The 23439-nt window shown below is 37.8% G+C and overlaps 1 protein-coding gene across 2 annotated transcripts in view; it reads right to left on the reverse strand.

Moving 5' to 3' along the window:
* FTO (FTO alpha-ketoglutarate dependent dioxygenase) overlaps nucleotides 1-23439 on the reverse strand; it is a 224458-nt gene that overhangs the window by 138586 nt on the left and 62433 nt on the right. For both annotated transcript variants that reach the window (XM_062499892.1, XM_062499893.1), the window contains exon 7: nucleotides 19262-19381. In XM_062499892.1, coding sequence (XP_062355876.1) covers nucleotides 19262-19381 — 120 coding nt within the window. The remainder of the gene's footprint in view (nucleotides 1-19261; nucleotides 19382-23439) is intronic.

Here is a 23439-nt window from a genome sequence, read left to right on the forward strand (position 1 = left end):
GTAGTTTCTTTAAACATGCCTACAAATTTTCTAATAACCAAGAAAATACTTAAATTTTAAAGAGAAAATGATAGAACAATTTTTTTTTTTTTTCCATCAGTCACTAAAGCTAATTGTCCTAATATTGTTCTTAAAAAATAGGGTTAGGGAAGAAAAACTTCTGAGAAAATAATAAAGATCTTGGCTAAGTTTCATAAAGCCACAATTTTCCTGCCTGTTTGATCTTTGTACAGTCAGCATAAGCCACTGGAACTCCTCCACAAATGAAAGGCATTCATGGGAAGCCATCAGAAAGTATTGCTTGTCCTCTGGGACCCAGGACAATAAAAGAAAAGTTTGTGTCTGCCACGTGGGCCTACAATTCAGCTTAAATGAACAAACCATTGCAATATCCTTCGGCTTTGTGAAAATGATACTTCCTACTTTTTTTGGAAGAAAGGAAGTAATATATAAACAGAACAAAGGGAAGAGGCAACACAAGTAGAGCCTCTCATAATAAATATTACAGTGAAAGTTTTGCTCATCAAACCAAGATTAAAAACATATTTTAATCTCCCAAGTTTTATGCCTTTGATGTATGTTCAAGAGGAAAGCTTATATATTTTGTAAGATTTACAACATTTCTAGTGGGAATGGCTTCGTATTTCAGTTTTCCCCCCTCTTTCTGAAATTGAGAATGTATGGGGTTGATTCTATCCCTTAATGCTGTGTAATATCAAATACTTCTGTAGAGAACAGAAGTTAGGATGTCCTTTGGAAGTCTTCCCCCCACAAACAGGCTAGTGTTCTACTGAACAAAGCAGTGCAAAGTCATTATAATGCTGCAATGGTAACCTATGCAACTATTAAATACTTCTTAAAATGCCAGCTTTCTCAGACCACAGGAAAGTCCAAACATTTGCACTAAATTCCATAGCATAGAGAATCACTAAATTGCATTTCCTTGTGGTGTGAAAATTAGGAGAAGGTTATACAGCTTCAGTAGAAAGAGCAGTAATTTATTATCTGTAGTTTCACCACTACATGCCCACAACAGCTTGATATGATACACAAAGCATTAATTTTCAGAACTGCAACACAAAAATCATAAACCTTATACATCAGGGGCTCCCTTTGTAACATCTTCTGTTGAGTTTTTGCACAATTTTCTTGACCTCCCATACAACCTTTCTGGGCAGCTTTTCTTGTACTTTCTTGACATAACACCCATTGCTATGACAAAAAGACCTGCTCTTAAAATCACATTTTCTTGCTGCAACACAGTCAAATAGCTGCTCTTTTCTACAGCCTTAGGTGAAGAAGGCAAAGCCAATATATTAATGATCTCTTCAGATGAGGCAAAATAAGTGAAAGTTTCAGTGTAAGGAACAATGAAAGAGAGGACAAGCATGCTCTCTCTGGTCTTGCAACACTCTTGGCCTTGGCTTTATCTACCAACCATTAACTTTGGGGGACAACCTCAGAAATTCTCAAGTATAGTTTCACAGACACAAAGTCAGAAGATGAAAGGTGCTCTTTGCAGAAGTTTGAAATTTGCCAGAATTGTCATTTTAAACTACTATTACAGGGAATACACCTGCACTATATTTTGGTAATACTTAGTTTAACAATATTTAAGGAAGATCTGTTAACTTCAGAGAAATATGAAACTGCTGTGAAACTGTTGTAAATGAAGAAAACACTGGGTGTGCACCCAGGAGATGGAATGGAGAAAATGGGTGAGGGAGGAGGTGACAGAATCTTCCCAGATCTGTGTCAGCCCCTGGAGGGCTGATAAAGGCTCTTTGTGCCATTTCAAAGGTAAGAGGACCACACAGCTGTCTTTCCAGAAGTCAAAGCTTTTCCACATCTTTCCAAGCACCCTCAATCACTCCATTTGATTCCAAAGATACATAAAAGAGATATGCAGAAAGTTGTCCAGAAATGGCAATTTGCAGATAAAAAATAAAAGGACAAGAGATTTCAAGGACAGCAAGAACCCACCATAGCAGATTGTCTTTCTTAAGGAAAATAAGTGAAATGCTTTAAGAGAAGAAAGGGATATCCTACCAGAAAATTAATATAGATTTTAACTTAGGAGCAGTCAATAAGAGATTATTTCAACACTATTAGAAAAAATAATTTTATAATCAGAAGCACCAAAGCTGGAATTACACCAAAGACACTTCAAGGAGCCCTACAGGGAAGACAGGTGTCCTGTCAATAATACTGTGCCAGAAGAAGGTTCAGGCACAACTTCTTAAGTCATTTGCCCAAAGCAAATAGCAAGCAAATGAAAGTGTGAGGAATAATATGATCCTTGTCTCCTACTCTCCATTTCCCTTCATGTTGCCATATGGTATCCATATCTGGAAGGATAAGCAGTACTTTGTACCCTGGTGTTTCAGTTTTCATGACACTTTACAAGTCTCATTGCTCATTTCACCGCTTTCCACGAGCTACTCCTTAATGACACCCAGCCATTGCTTCCTTTGCTTTCCTGTAAAAACAACATACTCAGGAAATAATGAATGTATATTTGTCTCTTTCAAGTAACTGCAGCTCCATTTTAACCATTTACTTTACAATAAACTTTTTAAAGAGAGCTGCTTTTTTTCCCCTAAAAAAAAAAGTGCCTGTATATCTTAAGGGTCACAATATACTAATTCTTTTAAAATATACAAACAGTGTCCCATAGCCACACTTCTGAGCTATAACCTACATTAACTCTTCCACCTCAGCAAAGAGAGAATAAAATCACAATGCTACAACTGAGCACTCCATAGTTCATTTTGACTTTTTAGCCTAAACAGAAATATCCAGTGACCGGTATAGTTCACAAAAAAGACTATCAGATTGCTTCTAATGGCTTTCTACAAAGCATACTTTACTAGAGGGAGCTACGGAAGAAGTAGTTGTGGAAACAGGAAAGAAATTGGCCCAGAGAGAGGAGTGTAAGCTTATTAACAGCAGCACCCAAGCCCCAGCTGAAAGAAGCACCTGAAAAGGCAGAACTGTTCTGTGTCCTCTGAGTGCCAACAGGGGACTCAAACTGGTCAAGGCTGAGCAGCTTCACTGGAAGGGAAAAGGAATCCTCTAGAACTACAGAGGCCAGGACCGTGCCTCAGGCAGAAAACAAACCAGAGATGAAAATGACTCAAAGGGAAATATCTCTCTTCTTATTCTTCCTTGGTGCCCAACCCACTTCATAGCCTATATGGGAAAATTCTGCATTTTTCTCCATGACAGTAGCCTCTGAAGCAGGTATCAAAATGTATGCTGAAGAAACAAAATTGCAGACTCAGAATTTTAAGATATTTTAAGGCAAGATAAAGCAAAACTTCTGAAAATAAAACATTGTTCACAATAAATTAGGAGAAAGGAAATTCCTGGGAAACTTTTTCACCTCTCCCCAAACTCCAGATTTTAACAGAATTTTAAAGTCTATTTCATTCACAAACCATTGTAGCTATCTGGAAACTATCCTAAAGGCTAACTTTTCCCTGAGGTTAGAAAAGTGTTCACATGGTCTAGAAAAGTGTACAACATGGTCTAGAAGAGATATTCTGTACTTTTCACCTTAATACGATAAACTTGAATATGAAAAACATACACAGAAATCCAAGTTAGATATTTTTTCCTAACAATACAATAAAATTAATATAGCAAAGGGAAAAGATTCATCACTGTACATAACGATTCATTTGCCCAGGGAATTTTTTCATCTGTCCTCTCCTTTACTTAGCTAGACAGAAAATAGATTTTGCTGGCTATGTTTAATTTCCACAGCTGTCACTGTGATCTAAAACATTTATATTGGAGAAATCACATTTATCCTCAGGAAACCAGGAACTGGAGTACAAATTCAAAGACTGGATAGTCTATCTGCTATCTTCTGAGCCCAGTGGTGTCTTAGATTTAGGAAATGTACAGTGCAAATAAGCAGTAAAATATTTTTTTTACTAAAATTTGTTTGAAAAATGCAATTAAACAGCAAAAATGCAATGAAACAGCAAAAGTTGACATGTTTTATATATGATTATTGACTGGGTTTGCACAATGTAAGGCCAAAGTAGGTGTAAAATGAAAACAGGATATAAATAACTAATATTTCGGATGTAAATCTCTAAGAATTTTTTAATGTCTAGCAATCTAACATAACGTAACGTATATTAATGTCTTTAATTTGAATGTCTAGTAATGAATTTAATGATATAAATTCTGATCATGGAACAAATCGCCAAAAAAGAGCATCACAGGCAACAGATTCATAGCCTTACTTGTAAGTCATGGTATTTACTTAAGCCCATTATGCAAATTTTCAAATAGTTGTTTTAAAAAAAAAGATTACAGCACTTCTACAAATATTTATGGTTCAACCCAAGAAACTAAATGGTTGTTTGTGATAAATGTAAGAAGGAATCCAAAATACTTCAGCAGACTTTGAAACAGGACTAGCAAAATTCTAATGTACTATATATTTGCACGGAACATAATCTTCAATATGAAAACAACTAAGTACATTGTTCTAGCTATACCAGCTAAATCAGCAAACAACTTTCTCCATCTTTCATGAAGCAAATCTTATTTAGTAAGCTGGTTATTATTCTCAACCTTTAGTTTTATGGTTTTTTTTAGTCTTGCTTGCTACCCACTAATTTATTTCCCTCCCCCATGCCTTTCTTTTTCTTTTTAGTATTAAAAATGGATTTACACAAAACCAATAACAAATTTCAGTAAAAACATGTTCTGGTTTTAATCAGACAGTTCATCACTTAAAATTTCACACATACATACTACTGTAAATGTTCTATCTGCAGACTTTCAAGCTCAATGTTCTGCTGCTGTGAGGCCATAACATAACCAGTCCTTCAAGAAAGATGATTCAGAACTATGTGAGCAGACAAAAAACTGTTCTGACATATAAATGAAATTATACATTCACATAGAACTCACATTTCTAACTAACTGTATCATTTATATTAGTAGTTTACATATTTAATATCCCCAGAGCAAGACCCAGTTAAATGCTGCAGTCAAGTTTAAGAGATGAAAACTCAAATCTTCTTATTAATACCTTCAGTTCTTTTAACCCCAGCATCCTTTGCACTTCCAAGACTCTTTATACTTCCATTATATTTATTCCTATTTCCCTCACTTGGCTATTGTTACTCCCTCTTTTCTGCAACTTATTTTCTCCCAGTTTCTTGCACTGCTGACAAAACCGCCTTGACCTTTAATTCTGCCTCCTAGTGAACTACTTCAAATGCTTACAATACATTTTGTGGTGCCAGAATACTCACAGAAGTAGAAAAAAAAAGGAGTTTCTAAGCATAAATGAAACTCTTAAAATGGAAGTGAAACATTAAAGGAACAAAGCCAGCGTAGTGTGTAGTATTTGCACTAAGCACAGGCCAGCAGTTGAATGGCAGTCAGCACTTAAGCCATCTTAAACAGAGAAATCATGGAGGAAGCCACAGTGCAGTGTGCAGCGTTCCCCCTGGAGCATGTACAGGAAAAAAGTACCCCTAAAATTTTAGCATGTCTGCTTTTTATCCCACAACATAGGGACTAATCACCCTCAGTGCCTGAGCTGGATTCCTTGCATGCTGGAGCAGAACAAACACTACTTTTTCACCTACCCATCACAGCAAACATGAAAGATTATGACAAAAGCAAAGCAGTGCTAATCTTAGCATCTCACTGAGCTCAGAGCAAAACACCAGACAGTAAAGCAGAGAGAAACCCAGCACTCACAGACAGTGAAACACAACCAACAGATGAGTGGCAGGACAGGCCACTGTGCTTCCATTTATTTAACAATCATCCTATCTGCTATAGAGCAACATTAAAACACCCACAGGTTTGGTACGTAGATTCAGTGTTTAAGAATTACTACAATGCGTTTCAGTTTTCTGGCAGACTGAAGGACTTCATCCAGCAGTTCAGACATTAAGCCCATTCTGGTGAGCGAGTTAAAACAGAGCTTTTGTACACCAGTGAACTCGTGTCCCAACTCTGCAAAACAGACACTATTAACATTAATTCAGTCTCGTCTGATGCTGCATTTTCTTAAAGCAGCAAGTCAGGAGCAGTTATGCCTCTACTGGGAAATGCAGAGGTGAGGCTTATCATACCCTCTTACAGCTTCCAAGGTTGGCATCATTTGAGCTGAGAACAATCTACAAGCTCAAAACACTGCCCCAACCAGACGACCCATTCTCCTTCTGTTTTTGGCTTCCTAACTTTATTTAGTGTTTCCTTTGCTCTTTGACCATCTTCTTTGTTTACATGCAAGTCCTAAAAACTGCAGAGGGCTATGCTGCATCAACACAACTCTTCTCTAACTGGCTTGTAGCAGTTTCAGGTACTACCAGAGAGGTTTTGGAGTGGAGAAACACCAGTGAGGGAACTCTTGCAGGTCTTCCATCACACCCACACTTTTCCCAATTTGGAGTAGGTGGAATGACCACAGCCTGAAGAAATCTCCAGGTGGAATATGTACCTCAGAACTTCTGTCAAGGAGTGTGTTATGGCCACCTTTACAGAAGGAAGCAAAGCCAGAGTCAGAGCACCCTGGTGTGCACTGGCAAATGCTGTAGGTCATTGTAAAAGCTTTGCAGCTGGACACAGCAACTCAGCAAACCTGGACACACAGCTGAATTCTCCTGGAGCTGTGGGAATGGTTACACAACCCCAGAAATGTGTGAAAAACAAAACAGCAAAACTCCTTTGGTGCTTCCCTCTCAATCAGCTCCAGCACTTTAAAGAACATAGCTGAGAAAAGCACAATACAAAAAGCCCTACGGTATTTCAAGAAAGGACTGAAATATTAGGGCAAGGGTAACTTCTGCACAGCCACAGCCTTTGAAACAACTGAAGGCTTTTAATATAGCTCCTGAGTTCTGAAACCACAATGACTGGGATACAGCTGGCAGCTGGACAAGAATCTCTGCAATCTCTCCATATCACCTGAAATGACAGCCATATATATTTATACCTTATAAAATGTGTGCTTATATGTATACATACACAAATACATATATGCACACACATTTATAAACTTCAATAAATCTACAAAAAAGCTTAGAATGAGACATAGGTAGGTATCTACTTTTTCACAGGCTTAAGAAGGGAATATCTTCCTCCATCTTCTTTCAACTATAAATTTTTTGGTTATGAGACTTCCATCATTTTTAAATGGAGGATTTCTGGAGGAGCTGTTCAGTGCAAAGAGAACTTATGTTCTCATGCCTACAACTCCAACAGACTTGGCGCCCTAAGGATGAAGCATGCTCCTCTTCTCACCCCAAATTGTCTCAAAATGTTTTCAGATAAAACAGAGAACGAAACAACCTTTAAGAAAAAAAGAAAAAAAAATCAAAGGAAAAAACACTGAAAAAACCCAAACCCCAAATAAAAGAACGTACCTTTGACCTCTGTTAATTCAAATAGAGTGTTAATCACCAACGGATTAGCACCCTCTGTATTATAAATAACATAACCAGTCATCAGGAAATTATAACACCCCATATAAGCAAGAAACACTGAAGTCTATAACAGAACTACTCCCAAGCAGTGGGATGAGAAGCACTAATATGAGAAACTTAACACATTGTATCAGTTTAGAGAGATTCTGCAATTTCGAGCATTATGGAGAGTGGCTCAGTACTTAAATAGGCCAATCTTTTTCCTTCCATGTGTGCACATGGCTGTACATACACACATAGGTATGATATATGCATCCATGTGCTGTATAAAAACACCAAAAAAATTCACAGGCCTTAACCATTATATGCATTTTTTTAAAATTTTAAAAGACCTATGCATATATAATCTACTTGTTTTTTTCCTGAATGAATTTATGTTTGTGGAATCAAAAGCAAATACTTTCCAACATACCTTAAATAGTTTTCTGCATTCAACGTAATTATTTTTGCTTAAACAAATATTATTTCTCCCTTATTTGATTCTGTACCTTAAGCCAGCAGCATATTAAATGTAGGAGTATTACAGCACAAAGGTATCAATTAAGAGAATTCTATCAAAACACTAAGGTTTTAAAGAGATAAGGAAAAAAATTCAAAGAAATTACTACCCTCAGTATCTGGCTTTGAAGGAGACACACAGCTACACCCTTATTTTCTGCCATCTTCCCCATAACCACTTCCCACTTGCAAAGCCTTTCCATCCTATTTTCTCTCAAACCACACCACTCCATTTTGCCTGAGAGCCTTTGCTATCATTTCCTACTTTTTCTCAACCTCCAAAGCTTTTCCTGCCAAGCTTGTTTTCTGTTCCCACTGTACCCAAAGGTCCATTCCACCCACACACTCAGTTTCAAGTTTTCAAGCCTTTCTGTCCTGACTCCAAAGCTGCTGTCCCAGCAGTCCTCACTCACCTTGCCTTCAGTCCTGCCATCCTGCCAGCAGAAGGGCTTCCAACCCTCTCCCCATGCTTGCCCTGGCTACTGGCACCTGCTGCCACTCTCCCTCGGCCAGCTGCATCTGCTGCCCAGACTGCTTCTTCCCCCACCCTTTACTGTTTCAGAAACCTGTAGAGGTAAGCAAATAAGTTATATTAACAAGCCAGAGGAAGCAAATGAGATGGTAAGTAGAACTCACTCAGCACTTACTGTTTCCAGCTGTGCCTGTGCCTTGCTAATCAATCCCCTCTATCCGCACAGGAGGGCTCCACTAGGACCAGGATCCCAGCATTTGCCCAAGAGGAAAATCAGATGTTTTCCTCAACATGGAGTACCTCATGAAGAGTATAAAAAGCAACTCATCTCAAGGAAGAACAACTCAGTTCAAATTAGTTTAATTTGCAATAGTATTTTCTGCTAAGACTCAAAGATCAGAGGAGAAAAGATCTTCATTCTCACAAACACAGTTTCTTTACTTCCAAAGAGCAATAAAAGAATGCAGAGTCATGGAATCTGGTGACACATCTACAAGCAGACAAGCTAAGGTTGGGATGAAAATGGACAGTTTTTACCATGTATAAAAATCTTAATCTTAGATGGGGATAAAAAGAAGACTAGAGTTTCTCAGTTTGAGAAGCCTTTACAATCTAAACTACATTAGGATTTCCCCTTTAAATCTTAAAAAAAAGGACACACTCCTTTAGCTCACTTCCTCCCACTGCAGAGTAACCAGCAAATCTTATCTTTTTCAAGCCCACTATAAAAATCCTGCATTTCTCCAACCTTGTGTCATTCCACAACTATGAAATACTGTTTCTAAATGAAATACACCTTAAAGCTGTACCATGAGAAAAAGCATGGCTTAATTAAGTTAACTAAGCTGATTAAACCATGCTCTTTCACCTACTACAGGAAGTATTTAGCCCCGGAGCCATCCTGAAGGCACCTCACAGAGCCTATGACATGTTTTCCAGAGATACTGTGTATATTTAGTCACTGTGGAAGGGTAAAAAGCAAACACCCTATATGTCAGCATGCCAACAAACGAACAGAAGTATCAGCTGATAAAGCAGCTGTTTACATCTCATTCTTGTCTGGAAGGTCAGTATTACATTACAAGGGAATAGAGAAAGCTAAGAGAACAGTACCCCACCACCTCAGATCTGACTGTTATAAAATAATTTAAGTAGGTACACACTCTCCGAAACTCCTGATCACTGATATTACTACTGGGATCTTTGTAAGTTAATAAACAACTCAGATAAAGTGAAAATTGAATAGATTAAAGCAGCTTTATTTGAAAATAATTAAGAATAATCTTTCTCCTTTGTTGTATTTAAATGCATTTGTATAATTAAAAGAATTCTTTAAAATTTTCAATCCTTTTAAAATATATAAAAGCAATTTCTAAAATAAAGACATAGCAGTATTCTTATCTTGGCTTTTCCTGGTACAAGGCTGCTGCTCTGTGTCTCATAAAGATTTCTGGCAGAGTGAGAAAACCTGGTCAGTATCAGAGTCTTTCCTGGGACCTGTCTGCAGTGTCGACAAGCAGCTAAGCTGAATATTAATACACTCTCCATCATCAAAAGCTGTTGCATACCCAAAGGATGAAAAATATTTTAATCAGCTTTCAGCTTGTCTAGTAGAAGTCAGTTTATTCCTTCGGGATTATACATTTATGTGCTCAATTTTTGTCTTTGCGCTCTCCCTCCATACATACAACTTTTGAAAATAGAAGCAAAGAGCCTAAATCTGCTGTTTTGTTGGGAAAAGCCAGCTAATGCTGTGATTCAATTACAGTATTTTACATATAAGAAGAAAATGCAGAAGATGAAAATCAAAGAAAAAACTTGAGAAAACAGCCCTGTTATGAAGTTTTTTTTAACATGAGGATTTCTTAAAAAAGTGTGGTTTTTTTTCTTTTGTTTGTTCAACATCTCCACAAAGTTTAAAAGTTTTCAAGACTCGTTCATCTGTTGTCTTACCCATTTTCCCATTTTTTCTTCTCCCCAGTAGATTCCTAATTATTGTGAATTCAAAATTCCTTTAGCATAAGCACCACCACTGGAAGTGACCCATGACTGTATAAATATTTTATAAATATGTGTATCAAGTACATCCTACATGAAAACCATCAAAAGGATCAGTAATGGAAAAATGTTTTGGAGAGCCTTGACTGTACAAGTGTACCTCCACAGCAACTTCTCCTTTCTCTGCTGTCCTTCCTCTGAGGGACAATGCCTGTTCCATTAAGGTTGCATTAATGAAGGCAACACCTACAGGAGAAGACTTTAGAAAGTGAGAAATATTAATAATCTTAATTCTGTTTATTTTTAATACTTTCAAAAGCATCATAACATTTTGGACCCGGACTTAGTCAGAACTTTTACTGGTCTTTGCTTTGAGCACCTACATAAATGCAAAGCAGAACTAGTTCCATCTTGCCTCAGCCCTGTTTCCTAGGGATAGATGCATTGCCATTGGATTTGCAATACCATTGTGCTCTTTCGTCCTACCCAAAAGTGAATACATGAAGAAATGTAAGGCTCTGCTGATTTTCAGATTTTCTATCACCTCACGGAAGCCTGAAAAGTACAACCTCTGTGTGGCATAGACTAATCTTAAAACAATTTCTATTGTCCATCAGCAACGCAACCAATCATTACTTTTGAGCAAGAGACTGAATTCTGTGGTCCTATTACTGCAAATGATTTTAGCACAAGAACTTCTATTTCATTAAATGGAAGTATGACATTGGACAGAAGGAGACCAAAAGGATCACAATGAGTTAACTTACTCTGTCATGTAAAAAAGTCTTATAATTCAGTTATCCAAGCTGCGTCCCACCACAACATCACAAAACAATTGACCTTCTAGCTAGCTGGTGAAGCTCTAATCCATTAGCATGTAGGACACAGCTTGAAGATCGAGCTAAAATGTAATTATTAGCAGCGTATATATGCATACATATATACACAGACACATAAAAATAATCACTCCAGTTTATTACAAAATGATATTGATCCCTAGGCAGCTAGACAACATGAACTGATGCACTATTCCCAGCTATTAACGGTGCACTTTGTGGATCACTGCATGCTAAGTACAGAGCTGGATTCATCTCGAGCACAGCTCCACTGTTGCCATTCCTGTCCCCCAGCAACAATCCTGCCTGCTCTCAACATCCCCTAACTATTCTACCCTATTACAGAAATGCAAAACGGGTCCTACAAAAACTAATCTGATTGTGATAAACAATCACGTTATTTTACTGGAATAATATAAAAGATTTACTACATTTAAACTTTATATTAGTGCCTCTGCTGTGAAAATTATATAGAGTTCAGATTGATTAGCAGTCCAAGGAAAACTGCCAGAATCTGATGTTCACTTGTAACATTTGAGAAAAGCCAGTAATTATCTTCCTACTGCAGAATAGTAAACATTATTATATCTACAGCTTCGGGATCATTAAGCAGAAGCACGTGTAGTGACAAACAGAAAGAGCAAAAAAGATTCATACAAAAGCTTTTGAGAACGAGACCCAGGAACTGCCAGGAGACAACCACGGTCAGCCAAAACACAGTAAGCTCTTTCTTACACAGACAGAATTTACCTGTCTGCCAAAAAAAAAAAAACACAACACAAAAAAAAAACCACCCACAACACCGCTCTGTGGCCCCATCTACACTTTCCAATCATGATATGGGGAGGCAGAAATTCAGAAATTTGTCAGTTTCTTTGACATGCAGGATGTTCTCTACCTAAGACATAGCCAATAAATAATTGTCAGATACAGAAAAAGTCATAGCCTCATTTAATTGAGGAGGAATTTAAGATCAGATATTGTATGAAATGTAAAACCAAAGTAAGACCTCAATATTTTGACTGCCAGACTGATTTTGAAAAGCACACCTAAATTACTTGCACAAGTTAAACAGAGGGTCAGTAAAAGAATTAGCACCTAATTCATCAGGGCATAATGCTCTCCATAGCAACTCCTGAAGCCAAGTTATATTTCTTTATGTATAAAATGAAAGCTACAGTTTTGAGCAAAGATGAAGTAACTGTTAGAGAGTACATTGCAAAAATACTATTCACCCATGATCTTGTTAAGAATTAGAAGGACTGATGCTCAGATTGGAAAGAAAAGGCATCAATGCAGCAACAGCAGCTTTTCAGAAGACGCCACGTCCTTTGCCTACCAAAGCCATTTGGACAGTAAAGCAGCTGTGTTCTATTTTATAGTGGTTACAGAGCCACTAAAATACAATAGCAACTACTAAAATACAATAGCAATAAAACCACATTTAGCAACACTAGCTGTATTAAAAAAATACAGCAATGTAGATGGTGACATTTTAATCATACTGCCATTTGCTTTCACTTTCATTCAAAATCACAGCTTACCCTAGTTTATAACAATTACAGTACAAATTATTCCTGCCAAACCACTGTAATTCACAGTTTTAATACCAAACCAAATCCTTTTTTTTTTTCTGTGTAGCTTGTCCATAAACATATATACACAAATACAAATCCACAAGCTCTGTATCTGATCACTTCTATGACTGAATAAATAAGAACTAGAAATAATTTTAAATATTGTTAATAATTAATCAATTTATATATATAATATAACAATAGATTCTAAAAATATGGATTAACTTCTTTCTATGAAATACTATTCCCAGTCTTCAAATACAGTCTTTTATTAAGTTTTTCTAGAAGGAAATAGATTTCTGAGAACATTAAAGCACTTCACAGAATCTTCTGGGTTGGAAGCTACCTTAAAGACACTTTATTTCCAATGCCCCCTGCCACAGGCAGGGACACCTTCCACTATCCCAGGTTGCTCCAAGCCCTGTCCAACTTGGCCCTGAACACTTCCAGGGATCCAGGGGCAGCCACAGCTTCTCTGGGCAACCTGTGCCAGGGCCTTGACAGCCTCACAGTAAACAATTTCTTCCTAATATCCAAACTAAATCTGCCCTCCATCAGCTTAAAACCATTCCCCTCATCCTTTCACTCCACACTCTTGTGAAAAACTGCAAAGAACAGTGAGGCTGGTAAAACAACAGCTCAATACTACATCATCATTATTTCCAGAGCAAATAATAAGCCTCAGTAAACACACTACTGATACAGAGATCCTTTGTCATTCTAGAGTATACCCATCCAAGGTTTTGGGAGAACAAATTTGATTTCTGCTGATTGTGGTATATTCATTTATGCCTTAAACACTAGCACAGAACTCATCACATTTGACCTGCAGGTGCTCAGAACACACAACGGTATATACCCAAGAATATAAAAATAGTGAGGATCACAGAGAGATGCCTTGTTACAGTAAGAATAAAGCACAAGACAACAGAACTCTAGCTGTCCAAAACTGCAGCTCACCAAGATCCAGTTGTGTGCACAAGAAGTCCAACAGATGTCAAACCTGTAAATGCAAATCCACCTGGAGGGGAAGGCAGAGGCAGGACCACGCCACGGGCACAGCTACACAACCCCCCCGTGGTCCTCCCACCTGGGCCAGCAGAAATGCACTGCCCTGTCCCACAGGACACAAATGGTCCTAAACCTCTCCTGGCTTATCCCAGTGTACATTTGAACCTTCACGTTGTCAGTGTGGTTTTCCCAGAATGCTGTCAGAGTGGGAAGGCTGCCCTTTGAGCAATTCCAGTTTATAACAGAAATGTTACAGTGGCTCATATCAACGCAGCTCAGATCTCAACCAGCTCACGGAAGGGTTAAAAACAGAAAGTGCTATCCACTGGTTTGCTCTGATGTTCCTGTAGATATTGTCACTGGATGTATCCTCAGAAGAATTCTATTCAACACCTCTGTCTTTAAGTACAAAGCTGTAGGCTGTAGCAGCTTTAGGAAACATAAGTATCCTTTTTTCTGCTGCACAGTATCTGTGTGTGAAATTCTCTAAAGGGGTTTAAGTATTTACCCTGAACACTATCAGACAGTTTCTAAAATTTTCCTTATCCTGTTGCAGAAACACTTCAAAGAGAATCATAAACACAGTCTTTTGTGCTTTCAGCACACATGTTGTTTTGGAAGCTTAAGTCTGAATTCCCTCAGAATTGTAAATAATTTTTTCCCTCAATGATGTGCAATACAACTTCACTTTTTTTTTCTTTTTAGAGTTTCATTGTGATTCTACTACAGACAATGCTAAATCCCTTCTCTCATTTCTGACAGCCAAAATATTGGGGTCAAAGAAATTATTGCCAGAAAAAAATTTTTTTTTTTTTTTTTAAAAAAGGAGAGAGAGAAATAAAAGAAATAAAAGAGAAATAAATCCTCCAGGATCAGGTTTTGTTGTTGTTGTTTAAGATAAAAGATACATTTCTAGAAACATCTGACTTCCAGTGTACATAAAATATAATCAGCCAAAAATACATTTATTTAAAGGCTCTGGCCTAAACAGATAAGAGCAGCCCCAAAAGACAATAAATATGGGTAAAATTTGGGTCTTTGAGCTGCCACGTTGTACCTACATTTCACAGCTCATTAGGCAAATCCCATCACCCATGGCCACATGGCCCTCCAGTAAAGTGTGACACTGCAGTATCTGAGCACAAGGGGAAAACCAGAAGAGAAATTAAAATAATACCTCTGAGTTCCTGGAATTTTGGCTGACAAGGTCAAACCAATTCAAGTGTCAGTTAAGTTGCTATGCAATTTCTGAAAGAAGCTAAACACCAACCAGCCTGTTTGTGATCCCATTATCTATTTTTTTAAAAATAATTGGTTAGTTGTTTAAAGTGCCAAAGTCTACAAAAGCTAGAAGAATTCCTTGTAAAAGCATATTTTTTCTTAGAGCTTTTCATGGTTATCCGGGAACTGAAATGCTCTTGATTTAAATACATATTTAAACCCTTGCTTTAATTTGGGGAAAAAAATGGCTCTGGGCTGAGATTTTGTAGCTCAAGTTTCAGCATAGACTCAATTCTAACTGTCAGGCTGTAAGCCCCTGACAATAGTGGCTTATAGCTGAAACTATGACATACTTCATATATAGCAATAGGAGCAAATAATGAAATAGACCTCAGAAAGGAAAGAAAAATAATTTTACAATAAAATAGCCTTGCTCTCTGATTTCAATTCAGTTGTGTAAACAGATAAAAAGCCTGTTACTGAGAATAACAGTAATAACAAGACTGAAGACAGTTTTTAAAAAGTTTTACAAATCAAGATGAAAGTTGTGCAGAAAGATACCAGTCTGCATGAAATACCACTTTGATCATTCTACTTTCACCGAGTGCACGCTTCTGCTTTTGCACCACTCCAAATTAAAAGGTGTGCTGCATTTCATTATCATCAGCTCTGCTTTAAGATGCCAAAAATTGAAACAAATGGTGTAACAACTACTTGTGTTTCAGTTATCCCATTAAGAAATTACTTCCCCAAGATCTATGTTTCATTCCTTTAAGTAGTCCCTTCACTGCAGGCAAACAGTTGCGCTGTTAAATGTAGCTCCAAGTCACTCATACTTTTCTCTACATTTCAGTTCCACACTTTCTTTCATCTTGCCAAATTCCTGCATAAATAGGTGGGATTAAATGGAGCCTAGCCTACCTAACATAATTATATATGTTGTGATTTTATACTGCAATGAAATTGATACATTTTAATAATGCCAGTCTTGGCTCTTTCCCACTAAAGTCAATAAAGGTTATTAAGGCCAACTGCCATATAAATACATTGCTACATTGCTAAATGGACTGTCAAAGCAGGAAATACAGTTCACACCATATAGCACTGTAAGGGCCTTTTTTGTTTAAGGAACACTAGATATGTTTTTAAAAGCCTTCAAAAATTCAACATGGAAGTGTAGCCTTATATGTTTACTTTTCATTCCACAAACAAAAATAATATAATTGATTTACATTTTACTTTTCTCATGTGAATCATCTAACACAAAACAACCAAAAAAAAAAGGCTGTCGGACTTCTGCAGTTCTTACAGATTTGGTGTGGTGGTTATGGATTTTCATAGCTAAAATAAATGTCAGATTGCAAGGTTTGCATGATATCAGACCCTGAGAGACAAATTGTCTCTCCACTGAATCTCAGAACAGCTACAGCAAGACTTGCTCACATCACATGAGATTTCAGCTTTTCAGACTTCTCTTTACCCAGAAAGCAAAGCCTGTACAGTCTTTTTTCAAATGGTAACTCTCCCTTTGAATTCTGCAAGCATTTATCCTGATGTTGCAGGTGATAACGTGTTAATCTTGGATGACTTTTTAAAAAAAAAAACCCCTCCAACATATGAATAGCCTTCATATTTTCAAGGGAGGGGGAGAAAAAAAAGGAAGATTGGTTAAACTGCTTTGGATTTAATGGCTCATAAATTCATGAGGCAATATTGTGGGAAATGTGATGTTTTATCAGAATGTCATTCAAATGAAAGGTTTAACATTTACATCACAAGAGTGAGCTCTAAGTAAAACTATCCTCAGGGAAAGAAATGCCAGGAATAAACATTATGATAAAATTGTGTGCTTGCTATAATGTACAAAAATATTAAATAAAGCCCACAGGTTTGAAGACACTGGGCTAAACTTCCTGCAATATCATACTCTGCCTTGACAGAAGGGTAATTACAATTAGCAGAATCAGAAGTAATTTTTGAAACTTTCTTTTCTTCTTTATAGCTGCTTTGTTAAACAAGGGGAAACCTAAAAAAAACACACAGAAGGTCCCCGAGAATGAATTTTGTATCACTCTAGACACGGATATAAACCCCTACATCAACAGTTGTTCAGCTCACACACAAAGGAAAAACACACTGCTTAAATATTTTCTTTAAAGAAAGAATTCCTTTTGAGCAGCAAAATCCTACCAAAGTAATATCAACAATTCTAAGACATTTTTACTTTTAGCACTTTACATTACTCTCTCTTCTATTTCTTTTAATAATCATCCAGCTAAAATTATGAATTTGGAGGGGAAAAAAAACCCATCGACTTCAGACTAGTGGGTACCTTCAAAAATACCCTTTTGATTTAACTTAGCTGTGGAAGCTAAGCATGCACCAAAACACTGCACTTTTTATGTTAAATTGCTGTTGAATTTGTTAACCCGCAATTGATTTCCTGTGTTATGGAATCTTAGAGATTACGGCTAACTGGGAGCAACAGGGATAATTCTGGATGTTAATGCACAATTTCCACGCGCTTTTGGCTGGAAACAAACGGCGGCTCAACATTGCCCCCTCCTGGCGGCCGCTCAAAACGCGCGTTCTGTCCCCAAAAAGCGCCCCGAGCCCGGGCCCGGGCACGCGGAGCATCGCATTTACTTAGAGACTCAACAAAACAGACATTCTCAATTAACATTCTCTTCTGTCTCCTCCAATAGCTGAAATTAATTGTGATTAATATGTTATAAGTCATAAAACATTAAAGCAATTCTTAAAATATAAATTAGAAGCAGCTTCTGTCTTGGCCCGAGCCTTGGTTTGCTGATAAATATCATCCCCAGGGCTGCTGAAAGGAGATACACTGACGCCACCGTGTTTCTAATTAGAGACACATGGCAATGTCACACCAATTGCAGAAAACCTAACCCTCGAGAGTTCCACAGTTTGCTGTTTTTCCATGTTTTCAACACACAGTGGATATAAAATATCAAACATTCTTGTCTCTACCTCATCTAAGCCTGCGTTACAAGAGAGTAAGTTGTCATTTGAAAGAAAAACAAATCAAAAGATTTTTTTTTCAATTATAAGGGTCATTCAAGAATGTGAGCACATAAAAACACAAAAATGAGGGGGGAAAGCTCCAAACGCATAAGCAAGTTATATTTTTGTAGAATTCAATGTTCACTGATTTCTTGTAGCAACTAAACTCCACAATTGAACTGTCCACTTTTGCAGGCGTGTTTTCCAAGTGTGAGCCCAGGCACTGCAGGAAGCTCACACTGTGTTTGAGTGACAGCATTTCCTGTGAGAGCCAAGAGCTCGTTCCTGCGGCCCCACATCTCCAGAGCTCACACACACCCTGACACCAACCCTGCTCAGCACCCTCAGCCACACTACGAACTCCTCCAAGCCAGCAAAGGGAAAATGAGGCTGATTTATGCTGCGGCCAGCAGAACTGACCAAAGCAGCTTGTGATGCAGATGGATGGAGAGGAGAACGACGGGTTTGCCAGCACGGCCCCTTCTGAGTGCAAACCCAGAAACAGGCACAGTGGCAGCTGCTCTGAAACTCTGACAGCACAGGCTCACACCTGAGGCTCTACATGGACTACATGTTTGGCACCTGAATCCCTTTTCAAGGAATGCACAATGTACTTTGAACTACCCAGAAATCATTATTACATTTATTATTGAAATAATCCCCTCTTGCAGGTTCTAGCTATGGCCTAGGTGTACAGGTGGGCCACAGACAGTACTTCCAGATCACCATTCTGTTCTCAGCTTTCCTCAGACACAAGCACCACCGCTGTCATTAGCAGACTTGTCTGTCTGGGTGTTGTACAAAGAAGTTGACAACATGCAGCATTTGTGTGGTGCAATATATGGCTGTCATCTTGTGAGGCTCTAAAAGACTCATATGAGGCTTTTATGAGCCTTCGAAACTTTAAAAACAAGCAAACTCAAGAACTAACTAAAATCCTGGGGTTTTGGATCTGATTTTGTTCACTTTTTTTTTTTTCTGGCTACTGGGGGATAAAAGCAACAGGAGACAGTGAAAGGCTGACATTGATTCTGCTTCTCATATGTTCCGAATAAAGTCTAAAACCCATTACTACAGTACAATTAAAAACATAATTGTGAGTGCTCTCAGAATTAGGCCCTAGAGGCTTTAGACTTTAAAACTAGTACTTACCATAATCTCCAGTTTTCTCCAAAATTCTTCCAATTTAGCCATAGGCTTAAGCCACCAATCAGTGCACTTCAAATACCTCTTCCCTTGGAACCAAAACTGCCTAAGCCACTCAAATTCAACCTGCAAGATAAAAACATGGCACCATAAACATCCACAGTCCTTATCTAGGGCAGGAATGGGGTAATGCAAGAACCCAGCTATACCTGATCAGTCCCATAGAGAAAGAGACAGTTACCAAGTAGGTAATTTCTAAACACACCCTTTAGACACAGCTGTTTATTTCTATTCCATACCCATTGTAACCTGAGCTACTCTCTTCAAACCCAGAGAGGTGCAAAACTCAACTGTCTTTATTCCCTGTTTTTTACATGGTGCACATGTACAACAAACATTAAGAATTCCAGTCATATATGCACCAACTCTGGCTTACTGTAATTAACACTGTGGGTTTCAAATTGTTGCAGTTATAGAAGCTTGAAAAAAAAACTTGGAGTAATAATATTGCTAGAATGCAGCTCAGTTGCTATGGAATGAGAGGGTGGCACACACAAGGAATCACAGCCTCTCATCCTTCACCAGATAGCACAGTTACCAGAGATGATGCTTTTCTTTAAGAGTAATCCATAGTTCTGGTCTTCAGAATTCCATATTTATCTTTGTTGTGGTACTTATGTTTCACACTGAGTTCAAAGCTGCTTTAATCATTATTTGTACCACAAAGAAGATTTGTTTATCCCTGCTCAACTCTGAAGATGCAAACAAAGACAACCTACTAAGGTGAAAGAATAAAGAAAACTGCCCAAAGCTGTCACCTAACACTCCCTTTCCTGCAAGAGAAAACTGAACAGCTACAGAAATCTGAAATTGGTCCAGTTAATATCACCTAAAGGTTTGGTCAATACTTTAAAGATTACAATAAAAAAATACTTAAATTTTCAATGTATACAAAGAACATTAAAGTAAATTTGTTGGTAAAATATAAAATATGATTAGCTGGGAAGCACAGATCTTAAAATGTTTTTTTAAAAACCTGACTGCTAGCCAGTGACTTCTTGGCACAGAATTTTGATGACATCCTTCCATAAAAAAAACAAACAAACAAAAAAAATAACTGGATGAAACTTTGCTTCCTCTATAGCATTAGCAAGGTATGAAGGACTCAGTTATGGTTTGATTAAAAAAAAAAATCAGTATATTCAGTTTTGAGAAAGACTAGCACATCATAATTCAATTAGAATTTTAAGAACTTCTTTTTTTCACTCCAATTCTTTTTGCATTTTTTGGTCTCTACCATGTCATGTCTGCCAAACAGGTTTCATGAAATTAATAATGAGGCCATTAATCAAAGAAAAAAAATACTTTTATTAAAATCAATGTTAAAATATAACTCATCATAGATCTATTTCAGTCAATCTGATTTTTACCTAGTCATGTTGATTTCTTGCAATAATCTATGTAATTTCACTCTAATCATAGTCTGGCATATTGGCCAAAATTTAAATATATCTTGATTCTATGCAAAATATATATAACTTGACACAAAAGAGTTGCTTTCTAGGTCTAAGACAAAGTATAGCAACAAGCTAATGCATTTTCTGCAGGATTAGCTGGTCTCATCTGGGGTCAGTGTACAGAATTGCTACAAGAGGCTGTTTAAGGATGTGGACTGCCACCTCACACAGCTACCAAACTCTGCTCTGCATTCATCTCACAGCAGCTCTGTTTAGTTCTAGCCTGAATTAATAAATTTGGGTTGGGGAGAAAAAACAGTGTTTCACCCTCCAAGGTGGCCACCAAGCTGCTTGGCAAGTGTCTGCCCTGAACTATGACCTCTGAACAGATAACTGATGATTCTGACAAAGAAAATCATCTTGATGAGGCAAGGGCATGATTTCTCTTCTGTAATAGCTTTTTCTGCAGCAGGAATTCACTCCTCTTGGCTTGTCCCCTTCCATGCACAGGAGAAGCTGTACCTTCTGAGTAAAAAAAACTCAACACTAAACACTGGAGAGACACGAAAAGCTCATTTCTAGCCATTTTGGAATGGAAGTTAGAGAACATTCACATTCTGTGACAGAATGAATTCTCAGGTTAACAGGTCTTGTTAAGGATTTTTTCAGAGTTCTAATTTGGAGACCCCATACATGAAAACTAACTTCATCTATCATTAGAAAGTATTTTATATGACTGAAAAGTATACAGCTTAAACATATTTACATATAAAAATACATAGGCTGAGTGTCTGAAGAATAATTTTCTTCTTCTAATTGATTTTCATTTATGACTTACATCTGTGCAAATAAGCTCAGAATCAGGCCTCGTATGTCTAATCTCAACATATATGCTCAAATTGTCCTTTAAGCAATGATTAAAGGCCAATTTTAGGTTGTTGTCAATATTGGGTAGTAGAAGGCCAATAGTAGCATTTGACATTTTGTGAGGCAATGCTCCTCAGTCAATTATTTAAAAGTACTGGTTATTAAATGCCACACATGTAGGTGATCTATATTTTCTTTCTGCCATACTACTCAGCCACCAACCATGCTGTCAGCCCACTGCAATGTGCTAAAACATATTAACCTTCCCTTGGCTGCCTACACCACTCCCCTTCTCATCAGTGACCTCAGTGTCTAACACCACATCCCTTCAACTCAGCTAGTCCAGGCTTTCTACCTCCCCATGCATTGTCCAAGCTCAATTTATCTACTGCTGCCACAGAAACAGATTTGCTGTAGGCAAAAGTGATTGTACCTCACAAGCAACAGGGCAACCAATTCAGGCTCGTTTTAATCATGGCAATCAGGATCTGATTATCACAGCTGAGCAAAAATGTGAACAAACCCCTACATTTCAAGCTTAAGTACCTGGTTTGAAATCTGCCATATTTTCAACACAATCCCATTACACTAAGAAGACTTCCTCTGGTGTTTTACTACACTGAGAACATCTGAATATTAGTTTGGTGCTGGCAAATAGAGAAGCCTTGAAAGTACCTCACACCAACGTGAACTGTTAGCAGATTTTGCATTAAACAGAGCAAGAAAAATTTTCTTTGAAATGTTAAGGACAGGCTGGTGAAGACCTTTTCTGAAGATTTATTTCTATATGTATGAGCATTTACCTGATCTGTCCGGCAGTATTTAGTTCCTTTAAAAAGAAATTAGTTGCCAGTGGTTTTCCCCAGGTGCCCTGTAGCTCTGTTTGGGATAAACTAAGCAGCTGCATATGTTTAGGAAAGCCAAGAGGGAGGAAAGCACTAGTAGGAGCAAGAGATTCCCATTCAGAGAATTGTGCAAGATCATTTCTTTTGGGATAAATGATTCCTGACCAAACAACAATCTGATTGTGACTGTGTGTGAGCTGTCAGGCTATTGTACTCCAGAGCTGCCAGGTAACTGCATCTGTTCACCCTCCTACACCCCTGCCACTGAAGTATTTGTTCAGACTGCAAGGCCATAAGCTATGCAGTCAAACTGCACGTGAACACTCTTAATTAAGGTTATCTTTACTTACAACTACAAAGCACACACTGGGAGTGAAGTGACTCACACATCTAACACACAGCACGTACCTTGCAATTACTAAGATATTCCTTTGAAGGCTGTTTTAGTGAGGGAGACCATGACAACAAAGCTAGGTTTAAAGAAGTATTAAACTTCCACCTGGCTGCCCACTAGAGATGCTAAAATCCTCCTTAGGTTAGCATCTTACTTTTTCAACTGGAATACCTCTGTCAAGACATCCAAGACAGGGTCCTGACAAATGAACTCTGGGAAATCTAACATCAAGTAAGGACACTCCCCAGATACTCTTTTAGAGGTTTCTCTGCCCACCACAAAACTGGAAAAGAAATGAAGTCTCCACCTATGCTTCAGATCCTCAGTTCAAACACACTTCATCAGCACAGCAAGTCAATTTTCCTGCCCAGGAGTACAAAAGTGAAGGCACAGAATCATTCCTCATTCTTTCAGACCCACTCTTAGGCTTTTTCCCTCAAGCAGACACAGATAATTCATCCAGGCCTCATTTGGCAGAGCAGTTAATTCCAGCACAGACTGTGAATCTGCTAAACTAGTATATTTTAGCCTGATACTTTGATGGTTCTGTTCTGGTTAATGATGTTCGCTGGATGATTGCTTTGGAGGTAGCAGCAAGGGGGTAAAAAGAATGAATCCATA

The sequence above is a fragment of the Cinclus cinclus genome, chromosome 11 (genome assembly GCF_963662255.1).
Source record: "Cinclus cinclus chromosome 11, bCinCin1.1, whole genome shotgun sequence".
In the NCBI taxonomy this organism is placed as follows: domain Eukaryota; kingdom Metazoa; phylum Chordata; class Aves; order Passeriformes; family Cinclidae; genus Cinclus; species Cinclus cinclus.